Below are 25,688 nucleotides of genomic sequence, written 5' to 3'. Positions count from 1 at the left end.
AATGGTTTGGCTCCAAAGTTGACAGAAACAGTATCTGGATCACCTGTATCTGCGTGCCAAATAACTGCTCGGTAAAATTTTGGACTCTTGTTCAATGTTATGAAGTAACCTTTTGTTTCGGTTTCAGTTCGAAAATCAATGTGATTTATATAGGAATCAAAAGAAATTCCTATTGTTGAGTCAGATTTCAATGATTTAAAGCCAAGTGCTTGGTAAGGTTGAACTTCTGCTTGGCAATCAAGATAAAAAGCTGTTGAATCCGGTAAAAGTTTTTTAGGATATATCGCAAATACAAAAACATTGCTGGTATCAAACTCAAATCCAGCTAAATGTAGGTTAGGCCCAGAAAAGTGTGTAAATTCATAATACCAACGACCTGGGGTCGTTCTGTTAACATTACTAGAATAAAATGGGCCTTTCGCAGTAAGACTGAATCGGGTGTTTTGTTCGACAACTTTAGTTCCGCCAACTAAATATACGCGTGAAATTTAGTGTTAAAATAGTGATTTAAAACCATGTTTACATTTGGCAAATTTTTGATGAACTCTGATCCGTTTTGAACTAATGCTAGATATGTTTTTTTAACAAGAAAAGCAACCACATTTTCTGCACAATGTCCCGATGAAATATTATTCTTAAATTATTGATTTTATTTAGATGTGTTTTGGCACTGTATATGTTTAAATAAATGGTATGCAAGGCCTCAAAGACTCAAATTGGCTCCGTTGGGTTAAAAATGCAAAAATTTGATGCAAAAAATTTTCAAAAATGATAAATAATACTTTTAGCTAAGCAGATTAAATACCGTCATGGTGTTTAAGAAATAGTAACAATATATGCTTGGATGATTGAATGTTAAACATTTAATAGGATCTTGATCAAGAGTTGTGTAGCCTGGAGGAATCTGGTAATAAAAAGGCTTGGCTCCAAAGTTGACTGACAAATAATCTTCGCTGGCTTGATCGGAATGCCATACCTTTGCTCTGAAGAAACTCGGTTTCTGAAGCATTTCTATGTAATACCCTTTTATTTCACTTTCTGTTCTGAAATCAATACGATTAGAAAAGGCATCAAACGAGATGCCGATAGTGGAATCATTTTTCAAAGATTTAAATCCAATGGGTTGATATGATTTAATTTTTGCAGTACATCCAAGATAAAAAAACAGACGAATCTGGCAAAAAGCTTTTCGGATATAATGCAAAGAAAAAATTATGGTCTGAGCCAAAATCAAAGCCTGCAATATATTCATTATCTCCATATATGTGTGTTACTTCATAATACCAGCGACCTGGTGTAGTTCGTTTCAGATTACTTACATAATAACCACAGCCATTGCAAACATTGAACTGTGTGTTTTGCTTGACAACTAAGTTTCTATTAACTAAGTTTAATTTTGAAATTTCGGATTATACATCCATCCGAAACCTCAGCTAATTATTGACAAATTTTGATCAGTTCTGATATGAGTTAGGCTAATGCTATACTCGCATTTCAATTCGAAATACAAGTTTGATGTCTGCAAAATATTGCTATTTTTTTGTAAATTTTACTATTTTGATCTTAAATAATTGTATTTATTCAATAATTAAGCTTAAGCTGAGAATTTACATGTGAATTGATACTCAAATTCATTCATTTTGGATCATAAAACAAAGTTGATGAAAAAATTGTTTAAAAATTGAAAATAATGGTGTTGGCTATAGCAGTGCAAATACTGTTAGAATGTTTATGAAACAATGACAATACACATTTAGACTATTAACTGTTTGACATGTTACTGGATCTTGATCAAGAGTTGTGTAGCCTGGAGGAATCTGGTAATAAAAAGGCTTGGCTCCAAAGTTGACTGACAAATAATCTTCGCTGGCTTGATCGGAATGCCATACCTTTGCTCTGAAGAAACTCGGTTTCTGAAGCATTTCTATGTAATACCCTTTTATTTCACTTTCTGTTCTGAAATCAATACGATTAGAAAAGGCATCAAACGAGATGCCGATAGTGGAATCATTTTTCAAAGATTTAAATCCAATGGGTTGATATGATTTAATTTTTGCAGTACATCCAAGATAAAAAAACAGACGAATCTGGCAAAAAGCTTTGTGGATATAATGCAAAGAAGAATTTATGGTCTAGACCAAATTCAAAACCTGCTAAATATTCGTTGTCCCCTGATATATGTGTAATTTCATAATACCAGCGGCTTGGTGTTGTTCGTTGAAGATTACTTTTGAGAGTACGACAACCATTGCAAACTCTGAACTGTGTGTTTTGCTCAACAACTAAATTTTTGTTTACTAAATTTATTGTTGAAATTTAGTTTAAATAGGGGTCCGAAACATGAAAATTATGGCAAAATTTTAGAAGTTCCGACTTATGTAAATATTAAATTTTAGTAGCTGAAAAATTAAATCAAACTCGTGCCACATAAAGTCTGAAAAATTAAATCAAACTCGTGCCACATAAAGAAATCTCAGGAGGAAATTGAAAAACTTTTTGATTACTTCCAAAAGCCATTTAAAACTGTATTCAATCAAAAAAGATTTCTTCAACTAAAACTAAAAATGGCTTAAATGTAAAAATTATATAAGAAAATTACAAACATATTTATTATTCAGCAGAGAGGCCGAGTCTCCTTAGAGTATTGACGTTTGTCTTGATAGATTTTTTATTAGGAGAACTTTTGAGATGAACAAGTCCTGGCTTTGATAAGTCTATTCTATCGACATTTCTAATCTTGGTTGAAATAATTCGTAGCTGATTTGAGTTCTTATATTTTGAGAAAAACTTTACTAATTGGTAAGCATCACTGATTGTATCTGTATCTGGATTTGAGGAATCAATAACTACATGTGGTGAAGGTAAGTTTTCTAGATGGCACCACAAAGAATCTTGATGAGATGTTTTAATCAGCTTATCATTATCCTTTGCATTTTCACCTACTTTAATAGTAAGTCCTGTTTGGCTGGTGAAAAGTCTCATGTTGTACTAAAAATGAAATGATTCCATCAACCAAAAATTTTGACTGTAAAATTTTTCCTAAAAATTTTATTGAAAATTTTACAAACTGAACTAAGGGTTTCGTTTTGCTAAAATTGTCACTTTTATAGCATATTTGTTTTTGGATGTTTTGCGAAACCAAAAAAAAACTATGATATACTGTAATAAACAGAAATTCATCAAAAGTGACAGCTCTCAATTTTTTGACATTTGTAAATTCTAAATTGAATGAGAAAAATGAAATAATACTAAGCATAATACAATATTCTAGATTTAATTATAATTAGGAAAAAGTTAGTTTTGAGAGTACTTTTCATAGGCATATAGAATGAAATCTTCTGAAAAATAATATCACATAAACTCATATTATTTTCTAATATATAACTATTTTATATAAAAATCAAATTCAATGATCTTAAAAGCGAAGGATAAACCTCAAAATTTACGAATATAATGAGTGGGAATATAATGCTTATCTATCATAAAACCATATGAAATATCAATTTTTGCTTTACGCCTAATTTTTGACGACAATTAGCAAAAAATGTTAAATGTTAACACTCAGTCCATTTGAATATGAAAAATAAAATTGACTTTGATTAAATGTTTTTATTTATCATGCAATTCTTCTTGCGACCAAAGATTTGAATAAAAGTTCAAAAAATAAGATAGCTTAAAAAATAATATACGGTAGTGTTTACTAATAGATGAATAGTATATAAATTCTATTAAAATGGATTTGATCCAAAAAAATATAAAACCAAAAATAATTGTTATAATTTAAATGAAGAAGTAATTTAAAACGATTTTATTTATGATCAAATTTTATATATTTTATTAATTTTTTAAAATAAGGTTAATAAAAAGTGACACTGGATAGTTTGTCCTACACTCTTTTTTAAATTAAAAGAAAACATTAGAATTATATGGACATATTTAAATTAATTATAAAAATAAAATTGAATATATTGAAGTTTGAGTTTATAGGTATACAAATTTTAGAGGCATTTTGGCTGAGAACTATGGTCTGCGAGGTACATAGATAGAATCAGTACCTCGCAGACTATAGTTCTCTATATGGCGCCGAAAATTTTTGGTGAAATGTCGTCGCATTTCACCAAAAATTTTTCGGCGCCATAGGAAGAATTGGAGGGTGTGAGATACTATTACATGCTATAGTACTCACACCCTCCAATTCTTAGCCAAAACGGCTAAAAATTGCTCACAATTTCAACAATTGTGAGCAATTTTCAGCCATTTTGGCTGAGAACTATGGTCTGCGAGGTACATGGATAGAATCAGTACCTCGCAGACTATAGTTCTCTATATGGCGCCCAAAAAAAAATTTATGATTGTTTTTTATCAAATCTTATCCATATTATTCTATTAATGTTAATTATATTTTATCAATTATATTTTTTTAAATAATAAACACAAAATCCACTAATTTAAAATTGGAGCCAAATGTCACTTTTGCTAGTGATGCATTTCGGTATGATATACCAAATCTACATTTTTACTATTAGATTTACTGATTTCAATTTTTTTTTGGAAAAACTAAATTGCTGTAATACTTTCTGCAGACCAAACGCGATAGTCTACATACAAAAATAACTCGAAACCAGTTATTATTAATTTTGATTAACATCATCAGCATTCAAAAGATTGTCAGTAGTAAGCATATTTGCAGAAAGATTTATTTTAGACCATCCCAACCGCTTAGAGATAGCTTTTAATAATTAACAAAAATTGCAGAACAATTTTAAGTTATTCAGATGAAATACGGTCGGGATTACACGAAAAATATTGAAGATTTTCGATACATAATAGGAAAAACTTACATCAAACTTAATTTATTGGTTTGATATTTTAATTATCTTCAAGAATATTATGAGATGTGAATACCTTAGGGTACTTGCCAAGGAAAATAGAAGAAAGAATAATTACCTGCGATATTTAAAGGGAATTACCTCAAAATAAAAAGTGTACTTTCAAAACATATTATATGTCTTCTTTGAGACATGTCATTCATTCACACCATGAATCCAAAAAATTTTCTCCTTGACAAATTTAAATTTTTATGTTTTTGAAGTAAATTCAATACATTTCGCAAAATTTAATCGAGTTCATTTAGTGACTCCATATAAACTATTACTATGCTATTGTTCATTAATCAAAGGACTGACTTTTTGGCTGATTTCGCTATGGCTATTGATATCAAACAGAGTCGTGAAAATTTTGCCATAAATTAATTTGTAAGATTATAGTTGGTTGATTAACCTGAAATATCACAAATAAATTTAGTCAGCGAGTCTGTAGTTGTCCAGCAAAATACTCAGTTCAATCTCGTTAAGAATGGTTCAGTATTCATTTCAAGTATTCAACGAACTAGACCAGGTCGCTGGTATTATGAAATCACACATATATCAGGGCCGAATTTCTATTTAGCTGGATTTGCTTTTAATAAAGATTTTTCGTTTGCACTATTTCCCAGAGGAATTCTACCTGACTCAACAACGTATTATTACGGATTTATTGCAGAAATTGAGTGCTACAAACCAATTGGCTTAAAATCATTGAAAAATGACTCTACAATTGAAATTTCGTTTGATGCCTTTACTAATCGAATTGATTTTCGAACAGAAAGTGAAATTAAAGGATATTACATCAAACCCTACGAGAATCTAAGCTTATTTAGAGCAAGAAATTGGCATGCAGATGCAGGAGAGCCAGATACTGTTTCTGTCAACTTCGGAGCCAAACCACTTCATTACCTAATCCCTCCAGGATATACAGCTCTTGATAGAGATCCTATCGTATGCAATACTTTAAATCATCTTAACACTTATTACCTTTTTTTCATAAATATGCAAAATATAATTATACTCTTGTAAAATTATACTAATTTTTTACTGTCTGAATATTAATAGCAAGTAATTTTTTCCAAATTAGAATTATGAAAGGAGAAATGAAATAGTGAGCAGTCGAGGAATGCGTAGTCACGAGCATCTTCGAAGAGAGAATAATATGAAAAAGAAAAAACATATTTGTCTTCCTCCAGCCATAAAATTCATTCTTGTTGTTGATTCTACTCGGTTTTGTTCCAAAAAGAACGAGGTTCAAAATAATCTTATCAAGTGTGTACTTAACATTATTATTATCCTCATAAAATGTTAGTTACTAGTGAAAATCAATGCCAAAAATAGATTTTTAATAGATTGACGACTACAATAAATTGACATATCTCATACAATATTTTGAATTTACAGATTTTACAATAATTGCGATCTGAAACAACTCATTATTGAGTTCATCAAACTCCCTATTTTTAAATTCCCTAATTAATAATATACTTGAACTTAGCATTTGCGCATATTTCGCTTTTATATTTTTAAATATGTATTATTATTAAATATTTTTATTTATGATTACTCTAAAAACATTACAATAAACAATATTACATCTGGATAAATATAATTCCTGTATGTGGATGCTGAGCAAATTCTTAAAGAAGGAAGAAAATGGAAAATTGACATTTTGTCAAATCGAATCCAAAGCTGGAATGAGTGGGCTGGAGTATATGGTTTACATCGAACACCAGGAAAAGTGTTTTTACCCCCAGTAAGTCGAATATATTGAACTGGCATATCATCCTTTGATGAAAATAAAATAATAAGGAACTTATCAGGCTAAATTTAAATTCAAATTGTTGATCATATTGAAAAAAAATTGCCATTTGCATCATTCGTTCTCTGGTTAACAGATTAACTAAAAAATTTCATCAATACAATTAGTCAGTGAAACTACAGTTGTACAACAAAATACTTCATTCGTTATCTATTCGAATGGTCCGATTTATATATCAGATATTCAACGAACTACACTAGGACGTTGGTATTATGAATTTACCCACATATCAGGACCGAGCCGTTATTTAGCCGGATTTGAGTTTGAGGAGGGCCATAAAAATTTTTTCTCGATTTATCCCCATGAAATTTTGCCAGATTCAGAAACATATTATTGTGGATGCACTGCACAGATAGAACCTTATAAGTCAATTGGATTTCAATCATTAAAACCAGACTCGACAATAGGTATTTCTTTTGATGCATTCACAAATCGAATTGATTTTCGAACCGAGACCGAAATCAAATGATTTTACATAACTATGCCTACAAAACCAAAATTCTATCGTGCAAAAGTTTGGCATGCTAGCGAAGGCGATTCAGATACAGTTTCAGTTAACTTTGGATTAAAACCATTTCATTATCCTATTCCTGCAGGATATACACCACTTGACAAAGATCCATTTTTTTGCCTTACAAAGAATTATCAAAGGCGTATTTTCACTCTTTAATAATCATGTTAACAGGCCTAATGTTCTTTTAAGATTAAAGTTTATTTTTATTCACATTACAATAATAACTGCGATGAAAGAGATAAGAGAAGAAGTGAAGTAGCTGTTGAAGCAGTATTTCTTAGTGCATACGTATGAATCACAAGGTTTGACAGAGTGTCGAGGAAGAAGTGCGATGTCGAATAGGTCTTTCAGGAATGAATCACTCTTGTTCTCGACATTGATGCCACAGCCAAGTTTGTCGCAGCCTTTGAATGCTGAACTACCAACATTAGAGACACAAATGGGGATGTTGATCCATGTGAGACTTGTGCAGCCTTCGAATGCACTGGTCGAGATTCGAGATATGCTGTCTGATGGAATGAAAACTGAGACTAAGTTCGTGCAAGAGAGGAATGCACCTTCGTTTATGTTGTGCGTGTTTCCAGGGAGGGAGAAGAAAGTTATTGGAGATGCGGGAGGGAACAAAAAGAGAGAATCGAGACCTCGAGTGAAGAGTGCACCTGTGACAACTTCGAAGTATGATGAGTCACAGTTGATCGAACGAAGGTTGAAACATCCTCGGAATGCACCAATTCCGATGCTCGATGAGTCAAGTGAACTTCCAGAAGGAATAGTGATTGATGTGAGAGATATGCAGTTCAAGAATGCATTGACACCTAGACTAGACAATGATGCTGGGAATGCGATACTCTCGATGCCGCTTCCCATGAAACAATAATCTTCGATGGAAGTGAGAGACTCTGGCAACGAAACACTTGTCAATGAAGGAGTTCCACTCAATGCATAAGATGTCAAACTTGTCATTGAAGTGCAACCAGAGAGATCAAGAGATGTAATTCCTGAATTAGCAAATGATTTTGAACCAATTGATTTCAAAGAATTCCCTGTGATGATAAAATTATTGAGAGCTATGCAATCATAAAAAACATTTGCCAGAATTGATTTAATGGTACTTGGTAATCTTATTGATGTCAATTTAATACAGTGATAGAAACAATTATCTTCAAGTAAATCTATTGTTGATGATTCAAAATTAAATGTCTGAAGGCCCATCGCATAATGGAAAGCCCAACTGCCTAAAGTTTTGCCTTTATTAAATGTCATCGTTTCTAACTTATTACATAAAACAAAAGCATATCCTCCAATCTCTTCAATTGTTGTAGGCAGATTAACAAAAACAAGATTGGAACAATAATAAAATGCACTACCTTTGATAGATTTTAACTTCGATGCTGAAGAAAATATAATTTTTGAAAGACGATCTTTCTCTGAGAATACACCACCCATTATGGTTTCAACTGAATCTAAAACTGTGATTTCTCTTGGTTCATTAGGACCTAAATATGCAAAAATAGTTGTATTTGATTTATCTAATACAAGCGATTGACTATCAATGTAAAATTTAGATTCTGGCCTGAAAACTAATTCGGCCGTTGAAGGGAAAGTGCTCCCACTAAAACTTGTTAAATTATCTGGTAATGTAATCTTTTTGAGATTCGGACAATTACGAAAACATGAACCTCCGATGGTTACAATACTCAAAGGAAGTACAATTGATGTAATTGAAGAGTTATAGAAACAACTACCAGGTAATGATTTAAGACTTTCTGATAAAGTTACTGTTGTTAGATAAATACAATCTCTGAAAGCACTCGAAAAAATTGATGTAACTGAATTTGGAATATTGATTTCAATCAACTTTGAGTCTCTAAAACACTCATCTATAATAGATATTAATGTATTAGGTAGCTCAATTTGGGTTAGAGAACATGATTTAAAACAACAATATCCCAAGGTTTTGACTCCTGAGGGAACATTCACTTTATCGGTCATTTTTGTGGGATAACAAACAGCTTGTTGTCCATCACTTGTGAGAACAATACTGTTGATGATCTTGTATTTAGAATTGCCTGAACTAATTGAAATACTTTCAACGTTTGAGTAACAAAAACAACTTGGATAAAGATTTGTAACAGAAGCTGGTATATTAAAAGTTCTTATTTTTGTGTTTGAAATAATATTTCTTCCAATTTCAACAATGTTGATTTGTGTTGGAAAATTAATATACATAAGTGATGAACAGTCTTTGAAACATGAGTTTGGAATGATTGTGAGTGATGTAGGAAGATCAATTTGTGAAATACTAGTGTTCATGAATACAGATTCACCAAGTGTTGAAGCACTTGAAGGAAGTTTGATACTTGTGACAGAATAACATCCTTTGAAAGATTGTGCACCGATGTATTTTAGATGTTTGCACTGTGTTAAGTCAACATCAGTGAGTAGTCCGCAGTCGAGGAAAGCGTAGTCACGAACTTCTTCGAGGAGAGAGTCTGATGAGAAAGAAAATGACATGATACTGTTCCTGCAGTCATAAAATGCATACGATGTAGTTGATTCTCCTCTGACGTACTTCGTTTGTGAGAGGATCGAAACATGTTTCGTTCCAGAAGGAACGAGATACAAAGTACTCTTATCAAGTGTGTACTTAACATTATTATTATCCTCATAAAACGCCATTCACCAGCATTTTGAATGCCAAAAAATAAATATGGAGCATAAATTATTTTAAGAGTAATTCAATTTTATAAATATTGCCATATTCACCATGTGATCATTTTTATTCGAACTTCCTAATGAAATTTGATCTGTTTACAACTCTCAAAATTTCCAACATTTGAATTTGTTCTGGATCATAATATGAGTTTCAGGAATGGAATATTTTTTCAAAAGAATTTTGGATTTCTGACATTCTTTTTTTTTTTCTAAACAACAACAATGCAAGAGGTAGGGCAACGATAGGTCAAAAAGGCTTCTCTGATAGATTTCCTTGCCTTTTGGATATGCTATAATATATAGCCTAGCATGATAGGATATGATGTCAAAAGTTAGAACATAACTTAGGATCTTGAGAAAAATGAAAAACAAAAATTACATAAAAAAAGAAAAATTTTATCTAATTTGTTTTTTTGGACCGAATAAGTAATTTTATTGAATTTCAATACGACACATAGATTTTATTATTAGTAATAAATATAATGGTTTACTATTAACAAGGAACCTAAACTAATGAAAATTTGATTTCAAATATTGTATATGATTATCATAGATTACCAAAATATATTGCTATTTATGAGGATATAATATTGATTATTAGTAAATCGTATAAATTTAATAAATATACCATGAATATTGAATGAATTTCTTGATTCATAGGGGTAAAACGCGCTTTTATATGATTTAGACAGATAATTTATGAGATGTAAATAACACAATAAAGGTTATATTGAATATTTTCTAAAAATAAATCGAAATTATAAAAAACAATACATTTATTCATTGAAACTACTTGGACAAATATGAAACAAGCATTCAGGCAATACTTTTGAGACTTCAACGCATCTGATAATTTTTATATAACTTCACCTCTTATGCTTAGAGTGGAGGTATTGAGATCGTATAAGTATAGATGAGCTCACATTCAGATATGATGTGTGAACTTCTGTTTTCACTGCAATTTTGAATCAGAATAAACTCAAAACAAGAATAAAATGATATACTCACTCTCTAAATGTGTTCGAGATTTAAAGTTGTATGAATAAAACGATTCATCTTTCGAAGCCTCCCATTTAATGAGAGACTTCGAAAGATGAATGTATTCATGTAGATGAAATACTATATATGACCATGTGTGATACTAAAGATATCAAAATGTTCATTTTTAAGTGCAATAGAAGGGTTATCTCTCGTAAAATCTCAATTTAAGGAAGATTTAGAAAGAACTCCTTTCCTAAGTAGATAGTGTGTGGTTTCTGTCTTTTGGTTGATCAGGAACTATGAAATTAAGTCGGACAGAAAGAAGTTCTTTCCAAAACAGACTCCAAATGAGTTGTTCGAAAAGAACTTCCTTCTGTATATGGATAATTGTAGTTACCGCACTGAAGTATGTGATTGTGATGATGGAGTTCTCGATAAATCTAAAATCGGATTAAGATTAATTGAAAACTCAAGTAATTCTTTGAAATCTTGTGTTGTCTGGCACTATAATAACCAAAGAATGAGAATATTATGTTGAATGATGAGTACGTGTGCTCGGCATTCGCCGAGCGAATTGAGTTTAACGTACTATGAAAAGTGACAAATTTGGGCTTTTTTTCCTAGGGTTATGATCTCTTCCTTTCTGCTCAATACGACAGAAATGAAAGAATGAATTTGTACTCCCTAATTGATTACTACAATCTGTATCTATCTTTAACATAGAATTAGCTGCATTGTGATTTATACTCCAGAATTATTCAATTTAAGATCAACCTCGTAAATTTTAATCATATTGCACCAATACTCCTACGTTGAGATAAGAACATGATTATACATACCAAAGCCCCATATTAAAAATCAAAATTTAGCACCTCCATTATGCAACCACATTATTCGTCGCAAATAAGTATATTTACGCATATTATGATGCATATTCACACAACTCGTATACATGAAAAGTTATTAAAATCAGACAAAATTATTGCAATAAGGGAAAAAAAACAACTTTATTATATATGTTAGTAATGAATTACAAATATTTCTACAAAGAATGCTCAATACTTCATATAATCTTCGAATATTTCTTATTACAAGTTAATACATTTTGACTCGAACATGATAAACAAAAGCTGACACGCTTATTACTACATTTATGAAAATATAGTACGTTTCCATTCATCTGTTTACGTGTTTTTGTTGGAAAAAAATCATTTTTTTTTCTTTCATGAAATAAGAATTTTGCTGCGAAAGCAATATCTCTAACAATAATTAATACATTACGTCAACTCTGGAATGAGTATTTATCAAATATGATATCAAAATCAAAAATTAGTTGTTTTTTATGAGTAAAAATGATGTAAATTGATTATTTGACTAATTATCAAATACTTTGATTTTCCAAATTTTTTTCGAAATTGATTTTTTCATGTGAAAATTCAAATTGTTTAATTTCATTTTTGAAATTTTGAATTTTTTTTGGAATTTTGAGTTGATCAATTCAGCAGAATTGATAATGCTATTGCTTTAGGGCATACCACAAGGTGATGAATAAAAGGTGAACATTAACAAATTATTTTAAATCACAAATATCATCCTCATCAACTTTAATTCTAAAAAGAACTGTACTGAATTATGAAAATGCATGATTTACATTATTAAAATCTTTGAATGAAAATAGTACAAGATAAGTTTTTATTCATTTTTAATTAGATTTAAACGAAAAACTACTCCATATTAAAATTTAAGTCGAGAAATCGTATTTTGTTCTTATTTGTTAGCATTTTGTAGACATTCTAATCTTGAATTAATTTGTTACATAATATTATTAACAAATTTAAGGATACCCTTACATTGCGTAGTTAGAAAGAGAATATGATATTGTCATGATTGCTAAAGTTTTAGGCTCCAGAAATGAATATACATCAAACTGAAACAATTGATAAATTGAATGAACTTTTGAGAGGTTCTCAAATAAAAAAAATTATCTAATTTTTTACAATATTACTATTATTTTATCCACATATGTATATATAGTAATTTGAGAAAACTTTTAGGAAAAAATAAGTTTAATAAAAATCTGAATTTTACTTGTTGTGGGATTGTTATTAATTGACACTCCAGACGTATTACTAATAGTTATGCGTATGCAATTAAAGTATTTCTGATGGACAAAATGTGAGATTTATATCAGATAATTCATTTCTACTATTAAGTTATTCATTTATGAGTTTGCACTTATTCGCACTAAATAAATAACTATTAAAAATTGTTTTAATTAATTGACACCATATAATAGAGTGAATTTTGTTTGATCAAACAACAATAGATGATAGATATAAAGCCAAGAAACTTGCTATTAATATGCTCTACTTGCTATTTCAATGTAAGTATGATATTTTCTAAATGTTTCGTTCAGATAACTTAGATATATTAGTCAAAATTTGAAATTTTAATAGCACATATATTAAAAATAATTATTATTCATAAAAGATTAATGAAATAGTAAAAAAATCAATCAAATTATAAAAATACAACATTTAGAAGAATTCTTATTATCCTTCAAAAAGTCAGTATTTCTGCTGTAATTTTCTACAACATTGTAGTTATTGCACTTTGTCTATGGATTTGTATATATGTTATATATAAATTATATATCTAAACTGCCCATAAGTGCAATTTTTATATAAATTGTTTATTTCTTTAACAATTTCATATGAAATATGCTTTTTTAAGCGTATCAAAGCTGTGTTCTTAATGTGCATGGATATATCAAGAAAAATGTCGAAAAAAAATGTGAATTCACAAATTCACTGAATTTTCACCGTTTTTTGAATTTTGCTACAGCACTAATATTAAATAATACTAAAATCTTCTGTCTTTGTAAAAGAATAAATTCTGACAAAAAGTGCTCGTTTAAATTTAATGATCATCTGTATGACTAAGTGGTAAAAAGTGTTTATGACCAAAAAAGGGTTACATGCTTAGTCTATTTTTCTGACAGGATACTCTAGATTTACATGATCTCTATTTCATATCTCCGTTTTTAGATTCTTCGACAGATTTTATGATAGAAAACCAAGATTAACAAATTTCCAGCATGTTAATGAAGAAATCTGCAGCTACCCTCAATATTATTTCAATAATCAGTATCGTTTCTCTTACAATTTATTTTTTTTCTCAATAATTTAACAAGAAATAACAATACACACTTGGTTTTACGTATAAAAGCTAAGTGTCGAACTTAATCAACTTTACTTACTTAGCAAATGAATATTTTTGTGGTTGCGAGTTCTGAATGCTGAAGTTTTAGATTTCTCTATAAATGATATCATTGCACTTACAATGTTGTTCCAGCCTATCGCATAAATCATAGAAAATCCAAAAAAAAAAAAATAATATAAAGAAAATTCATGTCATGAAGTTCAAAAAATACCGTGTAACATTAAAATTTGTTATGCATAATACATTTTAGCTATTATTGATTTTTTTTAATTTTCGAGAAATTGAATGGTGAGTCCGATAGAGAAATTTTTAAAAATCCTAGTGCCTCATAGAAGTAATTTCCCTCGTCTCCCATACTTCCAAATGTATGCATATGACATAAACTTTTATGCATTACACAAGTGGCCAATAATATCTATAGAGTAAAAAATTAGAAATTTAATTTTTTTATATGATAGTTATATTTCAGATTTGCGAGCGTAACTTTTTTCTCCATGGCATACTTGTTTTAAGAGCAAATGATCAAAATCGTCCTTCAATTATTGAAGGAGCTGATATCTTTTGAAAATTGGATTGAAAGGGTATTCAATTTTCAAATTTCCTCTCAATTTTGGAAACATATCAACTCTATGAATTAACAATTATGTGCCTTCACAGTTTATCAGTCATATAAGGTGCTTATAAAGAAAAAAGTTACGCTCGCAAAATATGTTTTTATATAGATTTCACATAAAATAATTATGTAATTTCTAAAAAGAATATTTTTGTTCTTGAATATTAAAGTGTATTGTAGTTTAAAAAGTTTTAAATATGTTGCTAAAATTTCAGGTTTATAGCTCAGGTCTAGCATGACTTCTTCGTATGCGCAAAAAATCTGACACGTAAGGGTATCCTTAACTGAAAAAATATGTTAATATGGAATAAACCATGATTATATAAGCTATCAATGCTATATATACATATGTAAAAGATTCATATTAACTCAATTAACAAAAATGATAGATTTTCATAAAGGTTCAATCTAGGTTCGTCCGAAAATTTTGATTTTTATATAGAAGACATAGTTTCATATACATAATGAAATTTTCAAACAAATTTGATCATACCATTTATTAAGCAGGATAGTATATTAATTACTATCAATATAAAAATATAAAAATGATTATATTTAATTATTGCATAATTTAGTCAAAGAGTTATAAGCCTCAAGTGATCGTTATCACCTTCAATGCACGTATACTTTATTGATTCATAGATATTTAATCTATGTTTGACATGTTGTTGTCGTCATTCGTTTTGTTCCCATTCTTCCTAAGTTAGAATTAGAGAATACACCATCCACATCATCTAATTTGGTCCTCAGCGATAGATTGGTTCATTTTGGAGGAGTCCCATCAGACAGTTTTCGAGCACCAAATATCAAATTTTAATGTATACAAATCTTTAGTGATTTATCTCTTTTATGATGAGTAAAAGGTTTCTGCTCATCAACATTTGATTTCCGACATATATGATTTCTAATTGCAATTATTTACTTTCTTTTTATAATCTAACTCTGTGACTCATACCATAAATTAATTATTGGAAAGTGTCAATATGTTTGGCACAACGCATGGCGGAAGATACCAAACCATGCAGGGAATATGATACGTTTAAGATCTCCGAACTTTTTTTCCAAAAATTTTCTATCGTTGCCCTACCTCTACAATGCAACATGATTATTATGTAACTTTTGAGATAAATTGCAAATGGACACTAAATGCAGGTGCTCCAACAATATATCCTATCCAAATTGGCTTTCCAACTCAATTTGACAAATTAGAAGATGAAATCTATATAAATCTCAATGAATCAACTAGGAAATTCACACAAAACTTCTCACAGAAAATGACAGACAAAGTCATCCAATCAATTATCCAAGAACCTTTCTTATTTCAGTTCATTTTACCGGCCACTTCGAATCTCACTGCTACAATTAACTCCCATTCCGAAAATGATAGAATACAAGTTGACGCTTGGCCACTTCTTTTAGAAAATAGAACTTCAATTACAATAAATTCAAAGCCTCCTAACTTTAGATCGCTAAGTATCACAATTTCTATTGATAGACCGATTCTATCACAGCACTATTTACGAATATTTACACCCGTATTTGTTACACTCGTTGATTTAATTAACATGCCAGATAAACCTTATTCATTTGAAGAGATGGAAGAAAAATACATTCCTGTATAATTCGTTTGCAAGATTTCCGGCCGAGTTTATACGATTTGCCATCAAATTCATCAATTAAACCATTTTTTGGACGTTGTCATTCCTGTTTCGCCTCGAGAACAGCAGGAAATCGTATTTGAAATACATGACAAAGAAACTGTCCCACCAAATCCACCATTTTACGTTGGAAGTGGCTACATAACTTATTTGGAGCCAAAACAAAGCGAAGAGAAGACAAATCCATGCGGTTACTGTAACATTAAACTACTTCCTGAACGAAAGAGAACAGTAAATTTCCAAATGGTTACGAATGAAGGCCCAATTCCAGGATGTAACACTCAATTCCACTATGAGATCAAAGATCCTATGGATGGAGCATCAGTGTCATCAGGTGGATTTGATAAAGTGGCTAAAAATGATAAAGGATTCGAAATTGAACCTCCATCTTCAAAATTTTTCAGATGGATCTTTAGTTTCAGCAAAGAATCATCTACAGAGACATTTAACCTATTTTTACAAGAAATTATAGCTGAAAATCAGCAGAATTTGCCTGATAATGTCTTAACTTACGATGATTGCGTAAAAACATCGATAGATTTGATCACAGGCTTCCATTTTGAGACCGGATGTGAACATTTATACGTATTAGAGTCTCGTGCTACGTCTCCGAACTTGTTTTCCAAAAAATTGTAGAATTAATTTCAGATGCGCCTGAAATTATACATATTGTTGCAGATACTAATCATAAATTCGATTATCCGCGTATTTATCATGATTTAGAGCGTGTTTTCCTTCATATTGATTGTCCAATTCCAATGCATGAACTTTTAAGGCTTGATGGCTTGTATTACCACAATTCTCCTAACCATGGATTGTTTTCCATCATCAATAAGTTCGAAAACCTTCTAAATGTCAATACATTGAATTTACCTGCAAGTTGCTACCCAACTAAAGAAGAACTACAAGATTTTTCAGTCAAAATGATGGAGTTACCAATGATTCCACTACAATCAAACCTGAAAATCTCGCCAAGAAGAAGATTTTCAACGGATATCCAAAATTACTCACCAGTTACACAATATACAGAGACTGCTCCAGAAAGATTCGTTTCAGCAACAGCAGAAACAACTCCAAGAAGAAAACAAGCTCCGATATTAAAAATTGCATTTCCAAAGAGGAAAATTCGGGTTCCAAACAAACAGATCAATCATTCTATGACACTAGCATCATTCAAACATGCTAGTACTCCTAATAAATACTACAGAGTTACAGCAAGCACGGATTTCATCGAAACAGAGCCAGTTGTAACAGCAGTGAAGACAAAAAGAAGAGCCAACTCAGTAAGAAAAGATAATTCTGATGAACCGAAAAGAAATCTCGCAATTAGAGCTCCAGATACTCCAAAAAGCAATCCAAGGTTCTCAAAAGTATGAGCATTTTTATATATTTGTTTTTTATTGTATGTAAATATATTATTTGTTGATAGAAATTTTCAATTTTCTGACAAAATCGTTCCTTACATAGTTATTTATCATTTCCTCATTGTTCCAAACATAAGTTCTTAGTCCGAAACTATTTCGTCCATGATTTTGATTTGAAATTTTTGAAATTCAATAAAAATCTTCCATTTTATTACAAAAATCATGAGATATGGTAAAAAATGCGAAATAAGTTACATAATCTACATAATTTATATGTTTCGAATTCAATTTATTCCTGAATAAGGAGTTTGAAGAAATTATAATGTGAAATTATTATATTTCTATTAGTTACATCATTATATATCATCAATTTGATAAAACAGAACTGTAAAATTGACAAATAATCATTTTTTATGAATGAGTCGCCTTTATCTGATGAGGAAATCATTAACATCATTTCGATGAATAGATTACTCACAGATGAAGAAGCTCATAATGTTAATTTCGTTTCTAACCTTTATTCAGTTTTATCTTCAATAATTTTTGACGAAAAAAGGGAAATAAATAGGTTTGTTGACTTTACATTTACATTTTTAACATCACCAATAGACAGAAACATGGTATTTTCCGAAATTTTTCTATTTTTACTTTCATTATTAGAAGCAAATAAGGTATCAAAGGTCAAAATCATCGATAAAATATTTGATTCAATGAGTTCTGACGATATTTCCTATTTAATCGAAACATATCCTCAGTATAAATCCTTATTTAACACATCTATTGATGAATCATTCTTTACGAAGGAACACATAGCGAAAATAATTGAAATAGCATCTATTAAAAAGCGTAATGATATACAAATTGATTATTTCGCAAAAATTATTGGAATGTATATGAATTCTTCGATTTTTAGAATATTATTATCAAGACTAGATACCACAGCCGTCGAATGTTTCTTTGTTACCATTATGATGGACAATTACTTCTTATTTCCCACTTTATTTCAAGAAAGTTTTTGTTTCGACATAGTTCTCGAACGAATCAACGATGAATCCTTCTTAAACAGCTTCGTATACTTCTGGGGATCCCTCAATCAGTACACACATTGCTATTTCATCGATGATTGGCTTCTTGATCAGCCTTCCTCGCTTCCTATCTTCAAAATTCCATCGAATCTCATATATATCTACGGACCAAACAACGAAGCAATACTACAACCGTCACTTTTACCATTGAAAAAAACAAATATCAAATTAACTGAGTTTAATCTGTATTTAATGGGCAGATACTCGGTCCCTATATACATAAAACTTGGTTTTAAGTATTCCGAAATACCTTACATTGATAAAATTTCAAATTATTTCATAAGTCCATTTGATGTACTGAATATGGTCACTTCTGAGACCAATTTAGTATTCCAGATAATCAATACAACCACGAACACATCAATTTTCCAACTAATGAATGATATCACACCTGCAAAAATCGAAATCAACCAAAATTGTCAAAGTTTCTCAATGTTTATAAAGTTTTGTACATTGTTTCCCTCTCAATATCCTTTTCTGACCATAAACAACAAGAAATTCTCTGTTGAAAAAGATTATATTTTGGATGAAAGAGGAAACAAACTGATACATATCCCAGAAGATCACTGGATCTCTCTTATATTCATAGGAAGAAAGAATACCCAGAAAATTTCAATTTTTGTCAATGGAAAATTGATGATATCTTATAATGACGATCAAATTCCTTTTTTAGTCCAACAAATAGGTAACCGGTACATTCATCCACCACTAAAGCTACAAGTAGCCTCAAACATCATTTGCGATGAAGATATTTGGTCAGATGAAGAAATCCAAATTATTTCAGAGGAAATGACATCAAAACCACCAAATTTCCCAATAAAGATGTCCCGATCTGTTGTTTGTTCCACTTATTTACCAATAATTCAAACACTTTCTGATACAGATTTTATATCTAAGTTATTTCTCAAATTTGATGAGTTCAATAGTGATATTTTATCAGGTATATTGCCACAGATAGCAATACTTCCTTCTACAGACCTTTTTTTCCTGTTTAATAATTTTATATTTTTAATGTTCAATTCAAAAACGAAACCAAGTGAATCTTTCATCAAGTTTTACATCAACTGTGTATTCTCTCTGCAACAAAATGATGTAAAAAGCAAATTAATTGCAAATTTTATTTTATCTCCTTTTTTACTCAATTTAGATGACAAAACATTATCAGGAACACTGAGTTCTCTCTATTGTTTGCTGAGAAACAACATAAAATCACTGGATTTCTGTGTAATTTGTAACAAAAAAATTATTTTTGTTTTATTTTTGTTTTTGTTCATTTGTAACACACATTTAATAGCTGTTTATCAGATATTTACTCTGTTTATAGCAAATAACAATACATATTTCGATTTAATCAACGAAATCGCTGATTTAATTTTAATTTCGTCAAATTTCAAACCGTTTTTGACAGAAAATGAAACAAACGAAGACAAAACACTGGAAATACAACAAAATTTGTTGAATTCGATCATAGAAAAACTAAATTTGGTAAATTTCAAAAAATTAATGGAATTTTCCGTTTTATTGTCAAAAGATGTTTCTTATTCATTATATAAACATATATTCGAGAGATCTACAAAAGAAAAACAATTTTTATTCATCGATTTAATTGTTTTTTATACAACAAAATTTTCTTCAAAAAGTGACATTTGGGAGTCACTTTTTTCAACGATAACCAAAAGTAATTTTAGTTTTTTAAATTATAAAGAGAAAAATCTTGAAATTAGAGATGATTTTCTCGTTCCTGTTTTGTTGGAAATGATTGTTTCGATTTCGGAAAAAGAAACTGAATTTGAAAGAAAAATAATCGACGTGTCAAAACCGCTTTTGATGAAGAATATTTGGTTGTTGATGGAGAATAGATTTATTCCTTATTTGGTTGATTTATTTTCAGAAAAATACCAAAAGAAAAGTTATTTTTTCAACCAATTTGTTTCTGACATTTTTTCTGAATTTTTTGTCAAAAACAAAAACATAGAAGATAATACATTTAATGCTGTTTTGATTAAGTATGGAATGAATGATATTCTTTCTTACACAATTTCCAAAATCTTTGTGAAATTGACGAACAAAAACTTCAATGAAAATTTTTCAAATTCAATAAAAATTTTTTTGATGGCCGCACAAAAAAGAAACAAAGAAATCACGAAAACAGCAAATTTCTTTGAGAACATGGTAATGATGATACAATCTAGACCTAGTTTAGTGTTCGATTTCGCTTTCTTCTTCGCTTATAATATAGAAATGATTTCACCTGAAACTTTGGAATTGATTTTGAAAATGATGTCAAAAAATTTCTCAAATAAAGGAAATATGCCACTTTTTCTATCGTTCTTTTTCATGGTTTTGATGAATTCGAATTTAGCTGAACTGAAATTACCTTTCATGAAGAATTTCTATGATTCTTTGAAGAGTTTCGCCCAGAAAAATAATTTTTCTGTTTTCACTTCACTTTTGGCTTCAAATGACTTCACTTCACTTGTTTATAGTGAAGAAGAGAAATCAAGAATTAATAAGTTTGTTGAGAATTACGAGAAGACGTCTAAAGAAGTTTTAGAAAGTTATGAAATTAAACAAGAACAAAACAGAGAAAATTTGAAAATAGAAAATGTTTTGAAAGAAGCAGAAGAAATACAAGAAATGTTTCACAGAGAGTTTTTTGTGAATTTGGACACGAAACTGAGAGAATGCGAGAGTTTGGAGTGTAAATTAAAGATTTCAAGAGATATTTATCATTCACAGAATTTAACAAAAGAAGAACTTGAAAAAGAAACAAAATCTTTTCACATTTCTCCTTTCTTTTCTCCGAAATCTTCTCCTTCTTTAATCATCCCTTCTAAACAAATTTTACAAACTCCAAATTTAGTTCACTCTAAAAAACAAAATTTAGAAGAAAATCAAAGTCAAGGAATTAGAGATAATAATGATGAAGAATCTAATATAATTAAACAAGATGAAAACAACAAAGATTTTGATCAAGAAAAACTAAATTTAGAAAATAATAATAAAAATCAAAATAAAGAAAAATCAATTTCAAAAGATGAAAATAGAAAAGAAATTGAAGTAATTCTAAATCAACAAGGTGAAAATAATGAAGAAAGGAAAGATATTGTTCAGGTAATTACACAAGATGAAAACAGCCAAGAAATTGGAGAAAAACTAGAACTACAAGATGAATTTGAAATAATTCAAATTTCACAAGATGAAATCAACGAAAATATTACAGTTAATCTAAATCCTCAGGATAAAAATAGAAAAGAAATTGTTCAAAATATTCATAATGAAGAAAACAAAGTAATACGAAATACACAAGAAGAAATCAACAAAGAAATGAAAGTGAAAACAACTAATGAAAATCCAATTACTGAAGAAACCAAAGTTACTCCAAATTTACAAGATAAAAACAACAGAAAAGAAATGCAAGAGAATCCAATTACTGAAGAAATGCAAGAGAATCCAATTACTGAAGAAATGAAAGTAATTAAAAATTCACAAGATAAAACTACTAACGGAAATACAATTACTGAAGAGAATAAAGTGATTCAAAATAAAGACAACAAAGAAATTGGACTAAATCCAAATCCTCAAGATAAAATTACTGAAGAAACTAAAGTAACTCAAAATATACAAAATAGAAATCCAATTAATTATGATAAATTTTCAGTTAAAAACAAGTTTTATCCACTGATTTCGAAAGAAAGTTCTATTTACAGTGTTTCGTATTCCAATGACATCAAATCACAAATAGAGATGATTTACAATCCGAAATGTTTCATGAACACTAAATTAATAAGACTATTCACAAGAATTCCATGTGTTTCATTCATTCACAACGGAATTTTGATGATTCTTTCTAATTCCAAATATGAAAACGATGAAATCAAATTCATTGAAGAAGAAAATCAACAATTTCTTTACTTTTTATCACGAGTTGAAGAAGGAGATTACGGAAACAACTACACGATGTTTCTTGGCCATCCTTTGATTTCAATCAGTGATGTTGCATTTTGTTACGAATACTTTGGAAATTCTTCTGAAATCTACTCAGCATTGAATGGAGTTTTCATTGTAGAATTCGAAGGAGAATATAGTTTAGTTCATGGAATAAAAAGGAAAGGATTAGAAACAGACCAAAACTTGTGGACACAAGGAGAAATGTCCAATTTAAAGTACATTTTGTCTGTGAATCATTTCGCAAAAAGAAGTTTTGTTGATTGTTCAAATTATCCAATTTTTCCAAGATTAATCAAAGATTTAAGCTTGAAAAATCAAAACAAAACTGAAGAAAATGAAGATGATTTTATTATTTTAGATGAAGATAAATTGGAAGAAGAAATCGAAGTTTTTGGATTTAAAATGAGAAATCTTTCTCTTCCTATTGAAATTGCATGCGGAACAAAGAAAGAAAAAGAGATAATAATGAATAGATTTGATGTTCAAGGCTTCCATTTCACTGAGAACATTTCGAACTCTTCTTTTGTTTCTTCTCTTTTATTGAGATATTCTCCTTTTTGTAATATACAATGGGACATTTTTAATGGAAATTGGGATACTCCTGAACGAATATTTATTGACGTTTCGAAACATTTATCATGTTCACAGAGAGTTAACCATGAAATGATCCCTGAAATGTTTTATTTTCCGGAAATTTTCATGAATTTGAATAATTTTTCTTTTGAAAATGGAAAAGAAATTGTTTCTCAGTTCCCTGATTGGGCATCAAGTCCTTATTCATTTGTTACTATCATGAGAGAGATCTTGAATTCCGATGAAGTCAGAACTAATTTAAATAATTGGTTTGACATTGTTTTCGGATTTAAACTTAACAATTCTAAGTTTTTGAACACTTTTCATCCGAATTCGATTCATTGCGAAGAAGATGACAATGAAGAAAAGAAAGAATGGAGATTTATTTACGGAGAAGTTCCTCAACAAATCTTTAATTCATCACATCCAAAATCTTCTTTTAGTTTTGTTGGAAATATTATGACATTTGATGTTGATTTTGAATATGATCCTGTTTCTTCTATAATTTCTATTGGAAATATAAGTGTTGCAACTGGTTTATCTTTCGCAAGACATGTTTCAACTGATGGAAAAACAATTTCGTTGACATCTAGAGATGGAATTGTTTTTCTTTATACTTTTCCTTCTTTGAAATTTTTAAATAAGTTCTCAAGAAAAGGTTGTTACATGTCTAAAGTGTGCACAGAGTGTTTCCTTTGTGTATCTGTTTTCAATGGATTTGTTGTGTTTTGGTCTATTTCAAATGCAAGAATAATTAATATTATTAATATTGATTTTGTCAACAATATAGAGATATTGAAAGAAAATCATTTTGTTTTGATTCACTCTGGAGAGAAAATTCTCACTTTCTCTCCAAGTGGATTCCCTGTTTATTAAAAAATTTAATTTTTATTTGTTTATGTTCATATAACTTAAATCATTTTTTAAATTTCAATATTTCGTTGATGTAGACAAATTGACATTTAATCAAAGTGTTGTTGAAAATGATTATAGAAGTTTCAATAAATTTTTTACTCACATTGGAGTTTTGATTTACTCATATTATATTAACACAATGATAGAAAACAATGGCAAAATTTTTGAAGTCCTGTGTTAGTTATATGCTGATTCATCTTTCAAATCAATAGAGAAAGAACAAGTGAAAAACTAACTCTTGATTTTATCCCTGGTAAAAAGGAATTATTAGAAGACCATGGATTCACATGGTTGAAAGTATTTCAGCACAACTCTTCAACACACAAGTACTTCACTTCTCTCGAACAACTCAAAAACTCTACAAACGACGAATATTTGTATTCAATACTCGGATTCATCGACTATCGATTTCATTTTGACGAATATGGTTTCCTTTTCATGTACACCATTCCAAGTCTAAACGGCAACAACACATTTTATCAATACATCCATCCATTTAACTCCACCACAACCAGTACTGCTTCAGATTTAGGTTTCAAGCAAATTTTTTCGGCCTGGACAGAATATTTTGGAGCAGGATTTCGAAAATCAAGAGATTCACAATCTTTTTTTGATATGTCTGCTGGACCCTATTGGAATTACGCAATTGGAGCAAAAACTTATTACCTTCAGAATAATACGATTCCTTCAACTGTAATTAATGAAATGAGCATATCCAAACCTACAAATCAGCTTTGGATCAAACTTAATCCGTTAAAGTTTACCTTATCAAATATTTTTTGCGTTCGAAGCTATAACAATGCAATATATTTTAACATTTATTCGTTAAACGTTTTACTTTCATGTGTTTTAGTAATTCCTTAAAAGATAGGTTTGAACAATTGTAAATTTTATAAAATACTATCATTAACTTGATAATAAGCTACTAATTTTCGCCATATAAGTTCTTGTAGCTCATCTTTTGATCACCCTGCATATACCAATTGGAGCTACTCGATTGAAGCGAAAACTTTTTTAATGAACGACAATACCATTACAAATGCCTGCGAAAATGGAGCTGATATCTTGAAATTAATAACTGATTTAAAAAATAAACTCTATCCAAAGGTGGACCAGCAAAATTTTTGATTTTGAAATGAAGAACTGTTTGTATACATTAACAGAAAGTTCAGCTTGTTATTATCCATTATGAGGCAAAAATAATAGTAAGAATTCTACAATGCTAAAACTAATCATAAATTTCTCTGGTTATTGTCAAATTTATTAATAAATGCTTGCAAATACACTATTATGGATTATATTACATGATTCAACTATTCTTATCGACAAATTATTGTGATTGATAATGATTTTAAATATTGATTTGTCGTAAACTTTGTTTATAAAGAAATAAATTTCTATTATTATTTG

The 25,688-nt window shown here is 29.6% G+C and overlaps 6 protein-coding genes across 6 annotated transcripts, besides 3 other annotated features; 4 read left to right on the top strand and 2 right to left on the bottom strand.

Annotated features, from left to right (window-relative positions):
- Positions 1–2,610: 2,610 nt before the first annotated feature.
- Positions 2,611–3,039, bottom strand: TVAGG3_0369320 (protein of unknown function (DUF814); the record flags this gene model as incomplete). Its single annotated transcript, XM_001330106.2, has 1 exon — positions 2,611–2,982. The coding sequence occupies one exon, from the start codon at positions 2,980–2,982 to the stop codon at positions 2,611–2,613; it is 372 nt and encodes a 123-aa protein (XP_001330141.1).
- A 123-nt stretch (positions 3,040–3,162) lies between these two features.
- Positions 3,163–3,199: a mobile genetic element.
- A 626-nt stretch (positions 3,200–3,825) lies between these two features.
- Positions 3,826–3,894: a mobile genetic element.
- A 3,478-nt stretch (positions 3,895–7,372) lies between these two features.
- On the bottom strand, positions 7,373–9,907 carry TVAGG3_0369290 (antigen BSP-related family; the record flags this gene model as incomplete). Its single annotated transcript, XM_001330107.1, has 1 exon — positions 7,409–9,880. The coding sequence occupies one exon, from the start codon at positions 9,878–9,880 to the stop codon at positions 7,409–7,411; it is 2,472 nt and encodes an 823-aa protein (XP_001330142.1).
- Positions 9,908–11,438: 1,531 nt separating this feature from the next.
- Positions 11,439–11,486: a mobile genetic element.
- A 4,340-nt stretch (positions 11,487–15,826) lies between these two features.
- Positions 15,827–16,354, top strand: TVAGG3_0369270 (uncharacterized protein; the record flags this gene model as incomplete). The annotated part of the gene is made up of 1 exon (XM_001330108.1): positions 15,827–16,354. One exon carries the CDS (start codon positions 15,827–15,829, stop codon positions 16,352–16,354), a length of 528 nt encoding a protein of 175 aa, XP_001330143.1.
- A 279-nt stretch (positions 16,355–16,633) lies between these two features.
- TVAGG3_0369250 (uncharacterized protein) lies at positions 16,634–17,026 on the top strand (the record flags this gene model as incomplete). The annotated part of the gene is made up of 1 exon (XM_001330109.1): positions 16,634–17,026. The coding sequence occupies one exon, from the start codon at positions 16,634–16,636 to the stop codon at positions 17,024–17,026; it is 393 nt and encodes a 130-aa protein (XP_001330144.1).
- A 122-nt stretch (positions 17,027–17,148) lies between these two features.
- On the top strand, positions 17,149–17,766 carry TVAGG3_0369260 (uncharacterized protein; the record flags this gene model as incomplete). The annotated part of the gene is made up of 1 exon (XM_001330110.1): positions 17,149–17,766. The coding sequence occupies one exon, from the start codon at positions 17,149–17,151 to the stop codon at positions 17,764–17,766; it is 618 nt and encodes a 205-aa protein (XP_001330145.1).
- A 2,933-nt stretch (positions 17,767–20,699) lies between these two features.
- Positions 20,700–25,652, top strand: TVAGG3_0369240 (aggrephagy protein; the record flags this gene model as incomplete). The annotated part of the gene is made up of 1 exon (XM_001330111.1): positions 20,952–24,239. The coding sequence occupies one exon, from the start codon at positions 20,952–20,954 to the stop codon at positions 24,237–24,239; it is 3,288 nt and encodes a 1,095-aa protein (XP_001330146.1).
- Positions 25,653–25,688: the final 36 nt, after the last annotated feature.

The sequence above is a fragment of the Trichomonas vaginalis genome, chromosome V (genome assembly GCF_026262505.1).
Source record: "Trichomonas vaginalis G3 chromosome V, whole genome shotgun sequence".
Lineage (NCBI taxonomy): Eukaryota > Parabasalia > Trichomonadida > Trichomonadidae > Trichomonas > Trichomonas vaginalis.
The sequence above is the reverse complement of the archived record's forward strand: the minus strand, read 5'-3'. Positions and strand labels throughout refer to the sequence as shown.